The sequence below is a fragment of the Equus asinus genome, chromosome 26 (genome assembly GCF_041296235.1).
Source record: "Equus asinus isolate D_3611 breed Donkey chromosome 26, EquAss-T2T_v2, whole genome shotgun sequence".
NCBI classification, from domain to species: Eukaryota; Metazoa; Chordata; class Mammalia; order Perissodactyla; family Equidae; genus Equus; species Equus asinus.
This window is the reverse complement of record NC_091815.1, coordinates 33,052,435-33,068,604: the sequence shown is the minus strand read 5'-3', so window position 1 is coordinate 33,068,604 and position 16,170 is coordinate 33,052,435. Positions and strand designations below refer to the sequence as shown.

The following is a 16,170-nucleotide window of genomic DNA, read 5'->3' as shown; positions in this document are numbered from 1 at the left end:
AAGGCCAGCTGGGTGTCCCACAGGGCGATCAGATCCTGAGATTGTCAGTTGCAGTCTGTCAATGTCTTCCGGACAGTCAAAGAGACGGCCAGGGAGGGTCAGGGAGCGTTCAGGTGGCCGGAGGAGCCTGCTCTGCCTTTAGTTAGGACGTTGAGTGGTTGCAGACACACAGCCCCTTGCTTGGAGATGGTTGGGGAGTCAGCTGGACCTTTGGCTGGGACAGGAGGGTGGTCAGCCAGCTGAAGGGTCAGTAGGGACTTCGTGTGGCCAGTGGGCTGGAGGTCATCGTGTAGGGGAGGGATGGGCAGGTGATGGTCCCACAGTTGGAGACAGTGTCAGGCGGTCAGCCTGACCAGGACACAGGGCCAGTTGCGGGGTTGGCCAGACCATTAGAGACGGCTGGCGGGAAGTCCGATGGCCAGCCAGTCACAGTGGTAGCTGGAGGCTGGCGGGCTGGGCATCTGAGCAGTGCCACACGGCGGGGGCGCCTGTCATTTGGACAGTCTGATTGTCAGGACGGTGAGCCAAGGACAGTACAGGGAGCCATTTGGACTTTCTCAGGGTTGTCCCAGAAGCCTTGCATGGCCACATAGAGTCTGCCTGTCAGGAGACACCCAATGGTTAGTTTCTCAGAGACAGCCACACTCTCGGACACCCAGGCTCACGGTCCTCCCCTTCAAGCAGCCCCATGGCGGCCTCCCAGCTGGCAGCGCTGGAAGAATGGGAGTCGGGGACCGGGACGCCCCTGAGCCAGGCCAGCCCTGGCTCCCTGTATTCTGAGGGCCAGCGGCTGGCGCTTGAGGCTCTGCTGAGCAAGGGCGCGGAGGCCTTCGAGGCCTGCGTGCAGCGTGAGGGGCTGCGGCCTTTCCTGAGTGGGGATGAGCTCCGGGGCCTGGCAGCGGCGGCTGAGGACTGGACGGCAGCCAAACAGGAGCCCGGCGGGGCAGCAGAGGGCGTCACCACCGCCGACGGCGGCTCAGGCAGCCTGACCTACTGGCCTGGACAGTCGGAGGAGCCGGTGCCCACGCTGCAGCTGGGCTGGCCAGAGGACTCAACCTGGAAGGGTATCACCCGGGCACAGCTGTACACCCAGCCTCCGGGCGAGGGCCACCCACCCCTCAAGGAGCTGGTGCGCCAGGAAATCCAGGCCGCCCGCAAGGTGGGGGCCGGTCCCCAGACCCGGACAGCCTCAGGCCAGCACCGGGACCCGGGCATTCCCACCCATGCTCTCCGGGGACTTGGGTGTCCTTGGCCCTGGAACCCACACCTTCGGACCTCATCCTCCCCCTCTTAGATATGGGGTTCCCCACCCACTCCCCACGACCTGGGTGCTCTTAGGCATCCATGCCCCCTGATCTCAGTCATCTACTCCAGCCCCGCCCCCCAACACCAGGGTGGATGTCCCTGTCCTCCCCACCAGGGAGGGCCCCGATGTCTCCCCTGCAGCCCCCTGGACAGCCTGTTCTTTAACAGGTTTTGTGTCTGCCCACTGCCATGCCAAGTGCTTTATGTGGGTTAACATGCGTAATCCTTACAAGGGTCCTATGAGGTTGGGACTTAAGCCCATTGAGGAGGTGGGGAAACTGAGGCGCAGGAGGTTAAGTGTCTTGCCTGTAAGTGGCCAAGTGGGGATTTGAACCAAGGCCGTCTGGCCAGTGAGTCAGGGTTCATCATCTTTACCTGTGTGAGACCCGGGCCCTCGGCACCCCCAGTCTCCAGAGCTGGCTTGGCCCAGCAGCGCAGCCCAACCACCCCTGGCACCCAGAGCTCCCTGAGGACCCAGATGTGCGGTTGCCCATGGTGCCCTGCAAGGGCATCCAGTGCGCTGGCTCCCGGGGCCCCCATGTAGTGTCACAGCTCGGGGCATACCATTTGCCCTTGCTGACACGTGACTCAGCATGACAGCTGTCCAGAGGTTGGAGGCGGGGTCTCCAGGAAGGGCTGAGTTTCCCCATTCACACGTGGGCACTATGAGCAGCTGCGTGCATCTTGGGGTCTCCCCCTCGTCCCCCTGAACAGCCCAGGGAGGCCAGGCCTGGAACCCCAAGTCCCCAGAACACCTCACCCCCAGGGCCCTACTCTCTGAGTGGCCCCCTGAGCCCTAGGCTCCATCCACAGCCCCTCTCCCCACCCCTCAGCTGGTGGCCGTGGTCATGGACGTCTTCACTGACCCAGACCTGCTTTTGGACCTGGTGGACGCTGCCACACGCCACTGGGTGCCCGTCTACCTGCTCCTGGACTGCCAGCAGCTGCCTGCCTTCCTGACGCTGGCCCAGCAGCTGGGGGTGAACCCCTGGGCCACTGAGGTAGGGACCCCTGAGTCCCCATTCCCCAGGCACTGGGGGCAGTGACAGCAGAGACTTCCAGAGGGTTCTGGGTCATTGAGGTGGGTGCTAGTGGAGAGGGACCCCTGAACCTGATGCCCGTGGCATTGGGGGAGACGGGAGTGGGCCTTCCTGTGGGGTCCCCCTGAGTTAGGGGTGTCTCCAAGAGTCCCCTGGAGGCCTGATATTGGTGGCACTGGGAAAGCTGGGGCAGACCCTTCTGTGGCGTCATAGGCCACCCAGGTAGGATGAGCCTGGAGGGACCCCCGAGCCATCGGCCTGAGCCCGGTGTGCCCTCCCCACTCCAGAACCTGGACATCCGCGTCGTGCGGGGCTGCAGTTTCCAGAGCCGCTGGCGCCAGCACGTGAGTGGCAACGTGCGGGAGAAGTTTGTGCTGCTGGACGGCGACAGGGTCATCTCGGGATCCTACAGGTGCGGCTCCCCCATCCCCACGCTGCCCGGGGCCCTGTCCCCACCTCTCCCTCAGCGTGCTCTGAGAGTGGTTGGCATCCTCCCAGCCTCCTCCCTCATCTGTGAACGCCCTGCCCACAAGAGGAGGGATCGTGCAGCAGAACAGGCAGGGGCTTGGGGCCAGGCCTGCCCGGTGCAGGTGCTGGCCCCCTCTGAGCATCAGTGAAAACGTAAGAGCTGGCGTGCAGATGGCCCTCAGCCCAGCTCACATCCCTCCTCTGCCCTCTTTGGGGTCCAACCCACCCTGGATCCTGGCTCCACAACTTCTTAGCTCTGTGACACTCAGCCAGGGCCTCCCCTGCTCTGAACCTCTGTTTCCCCATCTGGAAAGTGTGCATAGTAACAGCACATGTCTCAGAGAGTCACAGCACGGAGGGGGAGCTGAGGGGACTCTGGGCCAGACAGCCTGGGTTCACATCTAGCTCTGCCAGTCACTGCTAGCTGTGTGACTTTGGGCAACTGACTTCATCTCTCTGTGCCTCCATTCCCCGCTCTCTGCACAGCGGGGTGATATGGTTAGTGCCCCTCCAGCAAGGTTTCTTGACAGAGGTACCACTCGCCTTTGGGGCCGGGTGATTCTGTGTGGTGGGGGGCCTTTCCTGGGCATTGTTGGAGGCTGAACTGGATCTCTAGCCTCTACCCGGTAAATGTTGGGTGCGTCTGCCTTCCCCGATTATGACAACCAAAAGTGTGTCCAGATGTCACCAGCTGCCTCCTGAGGAGCAGAAGTGCCCTGCTGAGAACCGTTGCCCTGGACTCGTGGTTTTCAGCCTCAAGCGTGCATTAGAATCAGCTGGAGGATTTGTTAAAACACAGCTTTCCGGGCCCCGCCCCCATCCAGCCGGCCTGGGATGGGGCCCGAGCATTGGCCTTTCTAGCAGGTTCTCCATTGATAGCGATGCTGGTGGTCCAGGGACCACACTTTGAGAAGTGCTAGTGTGGCGCCTGGGAACCTACCTTCCCAGCTTCACCTGAGGATTCAGGGAAATAAGGGTGCCTGGCGTGTGACATAAGACATGCTCCATAGGGGTCAGCCTAGTGGCAGAGTGGTTAAGTTCACACACTCCGCTTTGGTGGCCCGGGGTTCACAGGATCGGATTCTAGGTGTGGACCTACACGGCTCATCCAGCCATGCTGTGGCGGCACCCCACATACAAAACAGAGGAAGATTGGCACAGATGTTAGCTCAGGGCCAATCTTCCTCACCAAAAAAAAAACCCAAAAAAAAAGCTCCATAAACATCTATTGTTGTTTATTATTATTATTGTTGTTATTTGCCATATTTCATTGACTCTAAGGGGCCACCAGCAAAAAGCATCCTGATTAAAACGTGAGGAGATACACATCTTAGAACCAATGAAAGTCAGTGGCACAGTCAGACCCATCGGGCGTGGTTCCCCAGTGTTGAATCGGGCCTGAGGAGGCTGCAGCGAGCGCTGGGCTCCTGGTGGACAGCCCTAGAACGGATGGAACCAGGGCCACAAGAGGTTGTCCAGGGCCTCTGGCCATTTAATGGGGGGAGGGGGGAGGGCAGGGGGCACGGGGAGCAGCGGAGCCGGGAGACCAGTCCCAGGCCATGCCCTGCGTGTTCGTCACAGCAGATGTTGCAGCAGCAGCAGTATGCCTGGTGCCAGGCCGGTGGTGACCCCCGCCGTCCGGCTGCCTGTGGGGCCGGGGGCCCCGTTACACAGCTGACCGTAGCAGCAGTTGGTGACGAGGCTGTAGGTGACGCCCATGTAGCTGATGGGCTGCTCCTGGCCGCAGGAAGTGGCCTGCACGCAGCCCTTATTGATGATGGGGCTGACACCCGGGGCCACCCCGTGGCCCGTGAAACAGTCCTCATCGTCCCCACAGCGCATGTGGGTGCCAGGGCAGCTCGAGGAGTCGCTGATCTCACAGAAGACGCAGTCCTTGGCGCCTGTCGTGCCCAGGGGCAGAGCCGTCACCAGAAGCAGCAGCCAGCCGAGGACCATGGTGGCCTGGCGGTGGTGCCGGTGCCCGAGCCAGGCCGCGGGCTTCCTGGGCCTCCCGGAACTGCTGAATGACGTTCCTCACGCCCTCAAGACTCTTGTCCCGGCTTCCGGCCTCCCAGGGTCAGCACTTGGAGTGTCCTCGGTTCCCAAGGCTCTGTGTCCCTCTCAGGAGCTCCGTCGTGACTGTGGCTCTCGAGTCCTCGGGTCTCAGAAGCTTCCCCAGGACGGAGATGAGCCAGCGGCTGCCTCCCAACAAGTCTTTGTGGACCGGAATGGGGTGACGTCACAGACCCCTCAGGGTTCCCACTGGCTGTTCTGGGTCTGAGGTCATAGGTGGGGGGAGGGGTGTCACAATCTGAGGGGCAGGCAGGCAGGACACTCACCCGCCAAGGTAAGGACACCTGGATCCCCACTCACCGTCCTGGCCGTGAACTCATCTGCTCTGCTCTGGGTTGGGCGCTGTATCCGCCGAGGCACAAGATCCCCGGCCCGTGGTGGGCCCGTCGTTCAGATGGGCAAACCGAGGCTCAGGGAGGGACAGTGACATGTTTCCGGAGCCCGGATTGGAGCCCATTAGGTTCATTTAATTCCAAACAGGGCTTTTGCTGAGCGCCTGCTGGATGTCAGGACCAGAGCTGGATGCCTTAAATAGCCATCAGTGGGATGACGGGATTGTCAAGGGCCCCTGTCCCCACAGCTCGCTGGCTTTCATTGCCGGCTGGGCCGGGCACCGTGCACTCTCGCATCCGCATCTTCCTCCGGTTTAGCTCTGTATTACTCATGAGTAAACTGAGGCACAGAGCAGGCACACAGCAAGTGCTTAACAAATGGCAGTCACTCTAGGAAGCAGCTGAGTCTTAAAACAGTCCCTGTGGGTGTCAGAAAATGGATCCCATCTCTTTCCAGAGGGGGAAACTGAGGCATCCCTCGGCGGGGACAGGGCAGAGCCCAGGTGTAAACTCAAGTCTGATTCTAGAGAACTGGAGTGTTGTAACTCATGTTGTCCTCACATCCACCCTCCGGGGTAGGTACTTGGGTGGTTCCTGTTCTACAGAGGGGGATGTTGAGACCAGAGAGGTCTCAGGACTTGCCTGAGGTCACACAGCCTGCCCCGGGACCATAACGGTGATGGGGGCCTCTCTGGGGCTTCGCAGAGATCCTGACCCCTCCTTCTGTGGCCCCCAGCTTCACGTGGAGCGACGCGCGCCTGCACCGTGGCCTGGTGACGCTGCTGACTGGTGAGATCGTCGATGCCTTCAGCCGTGAATTCCGGACACTGTACGCGGCCTCTAGGCCGCTCCCGCCTGCGCCCACCCCGAGCCCCTTCGTGGGCGCCCACGGAGGGCTGCAGCTGGTCCACAGCCCACACCGCGTGGCCCACCGCCACTCTGTGGCCCCCATGTTGCCACCGCCGCCTGATGGCCTGCTGGCCCAACGCCTGGCCGCCTGCCGAGTCTTTGAGGGGGACAGGCAGGAGGCCCCGGCCGTCGTGGGGCCGGCGCTCAGTGACATCCTGAGGAGCGTACAGCGAGCCCGGACCCCCAGCGGACCCCCGGCCCGGCCCAGCCGCTCTCTGTGGGACCTGAGTCTCCTGTCCCAGCTGTCAGGCTCTAGCGACGGCGACAATGAGGTGAGACCTGGTGGCTGGCCTGAGAGAGAACAGAATAGCGGGAAGAGGATAGAGGCTCAGAAAGGGGAGGCACTCGCCCAGGGTCACACAGTGGGGCTGCAGGGTCCCTGCTCTGAACACTCAGAGCAGGAAGTGTTTCCTGGGGACCTACTATATCCCTGGCCCCGGGAGGGAGGCGACAGCAGAGCTGCTCACCTGAATTTGTAACTGCGTCATCCATTTCCTGTAGCCCTACTGTGTGCCAGGCAGGGGAGCCCTGGAGGGCACGGGGCAGAGACCCTGCGAGCCCTGGTGTGAATCCTGACATGACACACCAATGTGAGAGGTGGGGGGTGGATAGAGATTCACCTTCTCTGACCCTCAGGGTTCTCATCTAGCGCGTGGGCTGAGCGAGGGTCCCCATTCTCAGGGTGGTCGGGGGGAGGAGTCAGTGAGCATAGAATGAAATAGAATAATCGTCATGACAATAAATTCCCCAGTGGAATTTATCTTGCTTTATTTCATGACCTCCCCATCCAGGTCAGTGACACAAGGCTTACCATGCTCATTTTTATGGACGGGAAAGCTGAGGCTCAGAGAAGTTGAGCAACTTGCCCAAGGTCGAACAGCAATCTTTTGAGGGCATCTTGCCACAGGCCGGGCCCCAGAGCAAGTGCTTCCTCTTTAAAAGACGGGGTTGAATTTAACCTTTGCCACAACCCTGTGAGGTGGATGTTATTACAGCTCTCTGCCCGCCTGCCCATTTCACAGATGGGGAAACTGAGGCACCAGGGAGGGATTGGAACACAGCCCTGGTTGCCTCCCAGGCAGGGCTTTTAAAGGCTCTGCTCGCTGGCTTCCCGGATTCAGATGTCACCGGGGTGTTGGTGAGGGGGTTAGGGGAGCTCCGAGGGGTCTCCGCCCCTCCCCCCAGATGTTAGACACTGGGGTTCCAATAGAGCCGCCCCAGTTCTCGGGGGGCCCTGGGAGGGCCTCCTGTCCTCAGCTGTAAAGCGGGCTGTTGAGAGGGTAAGGGCAGAGCCCTGGAGGAGAAACAGGCCGACTCACCCAGGATGCAGGCGGACTTGGGTCCCATCCCTCTGTGAGCTGTGCCCCTCTCAGCCTCAGTTTCCCCATCTGCTAAGTGGGAGCTAGAGGCCGGCCCGAGGCTGAGGGAGGAACGTCCCAGGAATCGCCTCCCTCAGCCCCAGTCCGTGGAGCGGAGGAGGGGGATGGGCAGGGCAGGGCAAGGTCCTCGCCTCCAGCTGGGCCTGAGCCGCCCTCACCCGGCATCACCTCCCTTGGCAAATATTTGCTCCCCCAGGCAGCTGCGGCTGCTTCCGGTTCCTCCCCAGCTGCCCAGCTGCAGAGGGGACACCCCGCTCCTCGCCCCCTCTGTAGCCCTCCCTCCCGCCCTCCTGCTCCTTTCCTTCCTGGTTCTGGCAGCTCAGGGGCCTTCTCCCTGCCTCACGTTGTCTCCCCGCTGCCCACTCCCTCACTTCCCTCCTGTCTCACCTCCTCCCTCCTTCCATTCCTCCTCCTCCTCCACCTTCTTCCTTCTCACCTCTGCCCTCCCTCACCTCCTCCCTCACCTCCTCCCTCCCTGGGACTCAGCTTCTGGGAGCCTGCTCTTGCCTCCCTCCCCTCCTCCTCTCCTTCCTTCTCCCTCCTCCTCTCCTTCCTTCTCCCTCCTCCTCCACCCTCCTCTCTCTGCGCCCTGGGAGCCTCCTCTCACCTCCCTCTCTTTCCCTCCACAGCACAAGAAGTCCTGGGACCCCAAGGACACGCCAGCTAAGGCCCTGATGAGGCAGCGGGGTGCTGGAGGGGGCCCCTGGGGTGAGGCGGACTTCCGTCCGCTGGCCTGGTCCCAACCCTGGGGCGGCCCGCTGCCCCTCATCCCTGCCCGCCGCCGCCTCCGCTATCTGTCCCCAACGCGCAGGAGGTTTGGGGAAGGTGCCGCATCCAAATTCCCCGAACCCGGAGGCGGCCGGCAGCCTGACTGGGCCACCTGGGCGGGGATCAGGGGACGACCCTGATGGGAGCCAAACTGGGCCAGCCCGTCCTGGGAGAGCTGGACAACCGTCACCTCGAAGCCCCCGGCCTCGCTGTTGTGCGTTGGACAAAGCTTCTGGCCTCAGGGTCTGGGAAGCGGGAGGGATTATTTTCTCTGTTCTAGAACTTGGGCTAGCCCAGTGCCCACTCTAGACCTCAGGGTCACGGTCTAGAAAATGGGCAGGAAGTCTGGACTGGCGGGGATCATAGGACAGGGCACTGCTCCCGTCCCGGCGGGCTCAGATGTTCTGAGGACAGGCGGGCTGGGTGGCCCCCTCCTGGAATGGTCGGGGGGGGGGGGCACGGGGGAGGCCCTGGGCTTCCTGCGCCCACCGTGCTCGGGAGCTCTGGTCAACGGACTGGGCCGAGCAGAGGACAGAACCAAGTCTGGAGAGCGGAGCTGAATGAGGAGGGACTAGAATCCGTGGGGGCCCGGCAGGCGCTGGGACCGTTTGGTGGGCGCTGAGGGGGAGGTGTTGGGGCTCCCTTTACATCGGCTCAGAATAAAGCTCCTTCATGACCCAAACGGGCATTGCCACAGCCCAGCAGGAGACCCGGGAGTCCAGCCCAGACCCTCCTCCCTCAGACCCGGGAGTTCATCCCCCAGCCCCTCCTCCCTCAGACCCGGGGGTCCAGGCCCCCAGCCCCTCCTCCCTCGGACCCGGGAGTCCATCCCCCAGCCCCTCCTCCCTCAGACCCGGGAGTCCAGGCCCCCAGCTCCTCCTCCCTCGGACCCGGGAGTTTGGGCGCAGCACCAGCACCGTGGCCCTCGGGGAGTCAGGTGCCCAGCGTTGGGTTTCTGAGTCACCGACATCATTGTTGCACCGGCGCGGGTCCCGTCCCCCCCCAACCCCCGCCTCCGTGGTACCCCTGCCCCACAGCCTGTCGAGGAGCCGGGGCAGGAGCAAAGCGTTTATTTTCAGGGGCTCGGGTGCGGAGGCTCGGAGGCCTGGACGGGACTGGGGCTGGGGTCCGGGCTTGGGTCGGGGTCCGGGCTGGCGTCCTCGGGGGCCGGGTCCCAGGGGAAGGTCTGCAGCCCCCGCATCTGCTCCCGGTAGACGCGGTCGAAGTCTTCGCTCTGTGCCACCGTGAAGTGGTTCTTCCAGTCCCCGCAGACCCCTGAGGACGGAGGGATGGCCGAGGTCAGGGGCGTCCGGGACAACCCCGCCCCCACACCCCGCACCCCTTCCCCACCCCTGGGCCTTGCCCACGGTGTCCCCTTGGCCAGAGCACCGTCCTCCCGCCCCATCTCCTTTTGCCCCGTTGCCTCCTATGATGGCCGACTCTCACAGGGCCACCAGTCAGTCACCCGGCCAGACCCACGGGTCCTGGGGCCCATGTCGTTTAGATCACAGTAGTTTGAATTTTAGCAAGTGCAGGTACCACGTGTTACATGACACCCCTAGTGAGGTCTTGGGGGCTCCCTCTGGTGGGCTGAAGAACGCTCCCCCCCAGAAGTCCACCTTCTTGTGACCTTACAGGGCAAAAGGGACTTCGCAGATGTGATTAAGTTAAAGGTCTTGAGATGGGGAGATGATCCTGGACTATCCGGGTGGACCCAACATAATCACGAGCGTCCTTATGAGAGGGGGCAGAGTCAGAGATCAGAAGATGCCACGCTACTGGCTTTGAAGATGGAGGAAGGGGCCGCAAGCCAAGGGATGCAGGCCAGTCTGGAAACGGAAAAAGCAGGGAACGGATTCTCCCCTGGACCTCCAGAAGGAACACAGTCCTTCGGACACCTTGATTTTAGCCTCCTGAGGCTGATCTTGGACTTCTGACCTCCAGAAGCATAAGAGAATAAATGCGTGTTTTTGTTTTTTGTTTTTTGGGTTATTTTGGTGAGGAAGATTGGCCCTGAGCTAACATCCATGCCAGTCTTCCTCTATTTTGTATGTGGGGCACCGCCACAGTGTGGCTTGATGAGTGGTGTGTAGGTCTGCACCCGGGATCCAAACCTGCAAACCCTGGGCTGCCAAAGCGGAGTGTGTGAACTTAACCACTATGCCACCGGGCCGGCCCCTAAATGTGTGTTGTTTTAAGCCAAAAAATTTGTGGTATTTTGTTACAGCAGGAATAGGAAACTAATACACTCCCACCCTCACCCTGTAATCCAACATTTGAATATTTCTGGGGTGAATGTAAACACCAAGAAGGACTCATGAATCGCACACGGGCATTTTGTCCCTGTTTGGAGCCCTCTGGGTGGGGGTGGTACACCTGGCATGGCAGGCACCTGGGTCCTCAGCGACCCCGTGAAGGCAGTTCTGTTCAGAACCCCCCCCCCCCCCCCGCCCCACGTCCAGCTGGGGAAGCTGAGGCCCAGAGAGGTTAAGCGACTCGCTGCAGCCACACAGCCAGGCCGCGGCCTCGTGGGGCTGGGGAGCGCGGAGCCCCGCACCTTTGCGGAGGAAGGCGCCGTGGCGCTGGTCCAGCACGGTGGGCGGCAGCAGCGTGTAGTTGGACATGATGTTGGCCTTCATGGCGCCGAAGGTCGAGTGCGCCACGACGGAGGCCAGCTCCTCCTCGCCCAGCGGCCGGCCCAGGAACTGGCAGATGCGCTCCACGGAGCCGCGGAGGTCCTGGGGGCAGGGGAGACGGGTCAGGGGGGGCCAGGCGGGCGGAGGGGACCCTGGGCGAGGAAGGAACCCCAGACCCAGAGCCTGGATATTTGGGTCCCCGCCTGGACCCGTCTGGGCGCCTCTTTGCCTCAGTTTCCCCACCTCCAAGCTGAGGGCTTGGGCTGTGGCCTCTTGAGGGGTTTTGGAGAATTCTGTGGGTGGGAGGGAAGGGCGGGGGTGGGGTCAGAGGTCACAGCAGGGGGCAGAGGGCAGGCCAGCACTTAGGCAGAATCGCCCTCTCGCAGGTTGGAAACAGGCGTCAGGTCCCCATCCCAGGACCGGCCGTCGTCCGCCCAGTCACAGGGCCCGCCCCCAGCACCGCCTCCAGCACCGCCCCCAGCACCGCCTCACCCTCCTTCTCCCCGCCCCTCCGCCTGTCAGTCATCAGCCTTCAGTCCCTCCAGCCCTCAGTCTCTCCGCCACGGCCCCTCCTCCCTGTCCCCATCGCCCTAGCACAGGTCAGGCCTCATCCCCTCCCTATGGACCCTTGCCCCGGCCTCCTCCTGGGCCTCCTCCCCGGCCTCCCTGCCTCCAGTCCCCCACGCCCAGAGCGGACCCTGCGCCCAGGCCTCCTGTGGCTCCCCGGTGCCCTGGGGCAACAGCCCCAAGCCCCGGGCCTGGCTCTCAAGGACAAGTGTGTCGGGTGTTACTTCTCCTGCTGCCTCCCCATCCTCTCACTGCTCCCCGCACCGTCCTCCCTGCAGGCCTTGCCCTGGGCAAACCTCCCCATCCAGGGGCAGCTCCAGTGTCACCTCCCTCAAGACAATGATGGTTCAAGTCACTGTGGATTGAGCACTTACTGTGTGCCAAGCTCCCATCCAAGCCCCTCAGGTATATTTGTGCCCATCCTCCCAATAGCCTTGCAGAGAGGTGTCCTCACCCGAATTGGGAAACGGAGGCCCAGAGAGGGGTAGACACTTGTCCAGGGTCACACAGCCAGGGAGGAGCTCAGATTTGGGTCCCCAAAGCCCACCGTCCTCCCCTCTCTCTCGCAGCCTTCCCTGCACAGTCAGCCTTCCAGTCGTCAGCTCCACCAACACCACGGCGCCACTTTTCCAGGTCATTCCTGGTTTCGTAACCTTCCATCCCTTTATCCGCTTGAACCACGGACGTGTCCCAGAAATTCTAACATGTTGGCAGTTCCTCAGACCCAGGGGCAGCCCAGAACCTCTGTCAGGCTGCGCGGCCCAGTTTTTGGTTTGAAGAACAAAGCTCCATGGAAAAGACGGGGGAGGGGGAGATGCCGAAATCTTTACTGGATCTTTCCAGCAGAAGAGGTTTCCTAGGGTGGACAAAGAGCCCACCGGGTCAGGAGAGGTATCACCTCTCTCTGGGTTACCCACTCCCAGTTGCCTCCTCTGTGAAATGGGGTCATAACGATATTGGGGGGAACTTTAGCAAATCACCATTTTTCTGCAGATCGAAACTAGTCGAATGTTGGCGATTTCCTGGGGTTGCGTGTACCTCACCTGTCTGTGCTTCATGAGGATTAAAGGAGACCATCTGGGGGCAGCACTGGGTGCATGGCATCGGTCAGCCCTCAGGAGACATTCACTATTATTATTATTATTAATCACATGAGCCCTCACTCAGAGCCTAATCATTCCTACCGTACACACTATAGTAATGCGTTGTCAGATGGTTAGAATATGCCAGTGCTGGGGACTGTGGTCCTCACGACGACCCCATGAGCTGGCATTTTCCACCCATTTTAAGAATGAGACCTCTGAGGCTCTGAGTTTTTTGGTTTTTTTTTTTTTGTTTTTGCTGAAGAAGACTGGCCCTGAGTGAACATCTATGCCAATCTGCCTCTATTTTGTATGTGGGACGCCGCCACAGCATAGCTTGACGAGCGGTGTGTAGGTCCACGCCCGAGATCCGAACCTATGAACCCCAGGCCGCCGAAGCGGAGTGTGTGAACTTAACCACTACGCCACCAGGCCAGTCCCCCTGGAAGAGATTTTAAGATGACTTTAACTGCTTTGTGGACAGAAAAATCCAGGCCCTTTCCACTGCAAAAAGTACTGAAAGGAGACAAAAGAGAAACGAAATGTCCCCACAGGAAGGGAACGTGTCAGAGCCGTTGGTGAAGAGGCACATTTTGGGGACAGATCGGAACAGATCTTTGTGAAGAATCTAGAGTGGCTGGGCACGTTCGCTGTGGATGGTTCCTTCTAGAAGCCCAGCATCCTCCTTGCAGCCAGGCAAAGCCATAGTCATTCTGCACGGCCCCTTCTTCCAGGGAGCCCTCCCTGATTGCCCCAGCTAGAAGACACCTCTCTCCCAGGTGCCTGCCCCAGGGACATTTGATGGGGTCCAGACAGGATCCCGGTCCCACCCCAAAGGCTGTCTCCTTCCACCGCTCCACTCTGCCTTTCAGGTCACAACCGTCATCGAAGCTCACTTCCCGCACGCCTCGGTTGCCTGTGATTAAATTTATCCTATCTCCTCCCCTACCCAGAGCCCACCCGTGGCCCCCACCTCCTCAGAGAAAAGCCAGAGCCCTCACCGTGGCCCCCGTCCCCTCTCTGCCCTCATTTCCTACCCTCATTCCCACTCACTCGGCCTCTTTGCTTTCCTTGGAACACGTCAATCACACTCTCACCTCAGGGCCTTTGCACAGGCCCTTCCCGCTGCCTGGGACACTTTTCCCCTAGATATCTCCAAGGCTCCCTCTCCTTCTTTGCTTCTGTGTTTCCTTCTCCTGGAGGCCTCCCCTGACCATCTTCCTTAAAATTCCTGAGCCTCCTCTCCTGCTTGTCTTTCCTCCTTAGCCCTCCTCACCAGCTACCACCTATTTCATTTATTTATCCGTGGCCCGTTCACCCGCTGTGTCCCCAGGACCTGGTGCACCGGGCCGCCGAGCAGCAGGGAGGCGGGTGGGCGCGTGAGGAGGAGGGGGAGGCCTCACCTGCTGCAGCTCCTCGTAGGTGATAAACAGGAAGTTCTCCTTCCCCTGCATCCGAATCCACCCCTTAATGTGGTCGAACCAGGAGCCGAACTGCACTGTGGGCGGAGGGGCAGGCAGGGTGAGCGCCACCCGCGCTGGGGCTCCAAGGGACCCAACCAGCCCCACACGCCCCAGGCTGGCCCCTGGGAGCCAGAGGCCTCCCCTGAGCCCCCCACATCTGGCGCTCTGCGTCCCTCTGCCTCTCTCTGTCTCTGTGTCTCTCTCTGCATTTGTCTTTCCCTCTTTTGTTTTCTCTCTTTCTCAGTCTCTCTGTGTCTGTCTGTCTGTTTCCTTTTTTCTGTCTCCTGCTCACTCTGTGTCTCTCAGCCTCTCTGGTTTTTTCTCCCCATATCTGTCTCTCTCGTTGTCTTTCAATTTCTCTGTCTCTTGGTCTCTCCCTCTGTCTCTCTCACTGTCTGTTTTTCTTGGTCTCCTCTGTCTCCATTGCTTTTTTTTTTTTTTTTTTGAGGAAGACTGGCCCTGAGCTAACATCCGCGCCCATCTTCCTCCACTTTCTATGTGGGACGCCTACCACAGCATGGCTTTTTGCCAAGCGGTGCCATGTCCACACCCAGGATGTGAACCAGTCAACCCCGGGCCACCGAGAAGCGGAACATTCGCACTTAACCACTGCGCCACCAGGCCGGCCCCTACCATCGCTCTTTATACGGCCCTGTGTCTCCGCCTCTCTCTCTGTCTTATCCCTCCACTGTCCCTCTTCCATCTGGTCCCCTAGGGGCCGCCCCCGCCTCACGGTGCCCCCGTCCTCACCTTCGCCTTTGACGAAGTTCTGCAGGAACTGGTCAGGCGTGCCGGGGTCCTTCAGCTGCACGGCGATCTTAGAGTAATGATAGAGGGAGACCACCACGTCCCGGGGGTTCCGGGCCATGTAGATCACCTGGGCGTGGATGTTGGGGAGAGGGGACAAGGTGTCAGACATGGGCGGGACCCCAGCCCCCGAGGCTGCGTGCCTTCGAGCCCCCTGTCTTCTGACCTTGCAGCAGGAAGGACTCAGGGTAGACTCCTCAGGAGACTCCCCAGCAAAGGGTAGCTCGGATCAGTCCACCTCACCCCGGAGGACCCCAACCACATTCTAGGGGGACAGAGGGACTGTTTCTGGACCAGATGGAGGGACAGTTTGGCTTCAGGGAATAAAGAGTGGAGGAGGAAGGCATGGGGTTCAGGATGGGGGAGATCAGGGTGAGAAGTGTTGACCAAGAGCGAAGAGGAGCCATTCCTCATCCTTTCCTGCCTGGACCCTCACCCCCGGCTCCTCCTCAGCCTTCCAGCCTCCAGAGGCCCTGAGGGGTCTTTCTACACCCAGAGCTGACCCTGCCCTCCTTGGCCCTCCAGTGCCCCAGGAGAATCTTTCTCTCTCTCTGTCTCTCTCATCTATACACCAACGAATTGCATCTCTCCCATCAAACCCACATCAGTTTATGTCACTGACCCCTGGTGACCTCCCCCCCGGGATGTCGATGGGCCACAGTGAGCTCCCGTCTTTCCCCAAACCCCTCCTCCTGGCCTCTCCATCTCAGTCAATGGCAGGTCCACCCCCCCAGTTCCTTAAGCCGAACATCCTGGAGTCACCCTGGACTCGTCTCTCTCTCTCATCCCCACATCCAATCTGTCAGCAGATCCTCCTGCTTCCAACTTCAAAATACGCCCCAAACCCAGCTCTTTCTGTTCACTTCCGCGGCCACCACCCTGGTCGCCTCCACCGTCACCTGGAGGGACCGTCACCGTCGGCTCCTCGTCAACCACCCTGCTTCTGCCCTGACCTGGACTATCTGTTCCCCACCTTGCCGCCAGAGGGCGCCTGGGAACACCTAAGTCGGCTCCCGTCTGAACTCCGCGTGGAGCCCTCCCGGGGCTCCTGTCTGCTCCGAGAATAAGCAGAGTCCTCACCACAGGCCACGCATCACTGCACGTTTTGGCCCCTGTTACCTCCCCGCCCTCATCTCCACTCCTCTCCCCCTCGTTCACTTGGATCCAGCCACAAAGGCCTCCTTGCTGGTCCTCAGGCATGTCACACCCACCCCAGGGCCTTTGCACCTGCTCTTCCCTCTGCCTGGAATGTTTTTCCCCCAGACTCGCCCATGGCATCTTCTCTCGCCTCCCGGCTCTTTACTCATCTTCTCACTGGGGCCTCCCTTGACCACCCTATTT

The 16,170-nt window shown here is 60.9% G+C and overlaps 3 protein-coding genes across 4 annotated transcripts in view; 1 reads left to right on the top strand and 2 right to left on the bottom strand.

Moving 5' to 3' along the window:
* The first annotated feature begins 556 nt into the window (after window positions 1-556).
* FAM83E (family with sequence similarity 83 member E) lies at window positions 557-10,250 on the top strand. 2 transcript variants are annotated; one of them, XM_070498629.1, is made up of 6 exons: window positions 557-1,159; window positions 2,139-2,306; window positions 2,633-2,757; window positions 5,955-6,399; window positions 8,136-9,572; window positions 9,912-10,250. In XM_070498629.1, the coding sequence occupies exons 1-5, from the start codon at window positions 689-691 to the stop codon at window positions 8,412-8,414; spliced, it is 1,488 nt and encodes a 495-aa protein (XP_070354730.1). In that variant the 5' UTR covers window positions 557-688; the 3' UTR covers window positions 8,415-9,572; window positions 9,912-10,250. The 2 variants fall into 2 exon arrangements, with proteins under 2 accessions (XP_070354730.1, XP_044616171.1); XM_044760236.2 differs by lacking the exon at window positions 8,136-9,572.
* Window positions 4,316-4,913, bottom strand: SPACA4 (sperm acrosome associated 4). Its single transcript, XM_070498630.1, has one exon. The coding sequence runs from the start codon at window positions 4,767-4,769 to the stop codon at window positions 4,389-4,391; it is 381 nt and encodes a 126-aa protein (XP_070354731.1). The 5' UTR covers window positions 4,770-4,913; the 3' UTR covers window positions 4,316-4,388.
* SULT2B1 (sulfotransferase family 2B member 1) overlaps window positions 9,330-16,170 on the bottom strand; it is a 39,478-nt gene continuing 32,637 nt past the window's right edge. Inside the window, exons 4-7 of the mRNA XM_044760238.2 lie at window positions 14,773-14,899; window positions 13,963-14,057; window positions 10,832-11,012; window positions 9,330-9,549 (exon numbers count right to left, since the gene is read on the bottom strand). Coding sequence (XP_044616173.2) covers window positions 9,350-9,549; window positions 10,832-11,012; window positions 13,963-14,057; window positions 14,773-14,899 — 603 coding nt within the window. The 3' untranslated portion in view covers window positions 9,330-9,349. The remainder of the gene's footprint in view (window positions 9,550-10,831; window positions 11,013-13,962; window positions 14,058-14,772; window positions 14,900-16,170) is intronic.

What these genes read in the sequence shown, in the direction of transcription:
- FAM83E (XM_044760236.2), top strand. Translation starts at nt 689, where the DNA reads ATGGCGGCCTCCCAGCTGGCAGCGCTGGAAGAATGGGAGTCGGGGACC. An exon ending in AAATCCAGGCCGCCCGCAAG is followed by an intron (nt 1,160 to 2,138) that starts GTGGGGGCCGGT and finishes CCCACCCCTCAG; the next exon opens with CTGGTGGCCGTGGTCATGGA. An exon ending in CTAGCGACGGCGACAATGAG is followed by an intron (nt 6,400 to 9,911) that starts GTGAGACCTGGT and finishes GTGACCTTACAG; the next exon opens with GGCAAAAGGGACTTCGCAGA.
- SPACA4 (XM_070498630.1), bottom strand. Translation starts at nt 4,769, where the DNA reads ATGGTCCTCGGCTGGCTGCTGCTTCTGGTGACGGCTCTGCCCCTGGGC.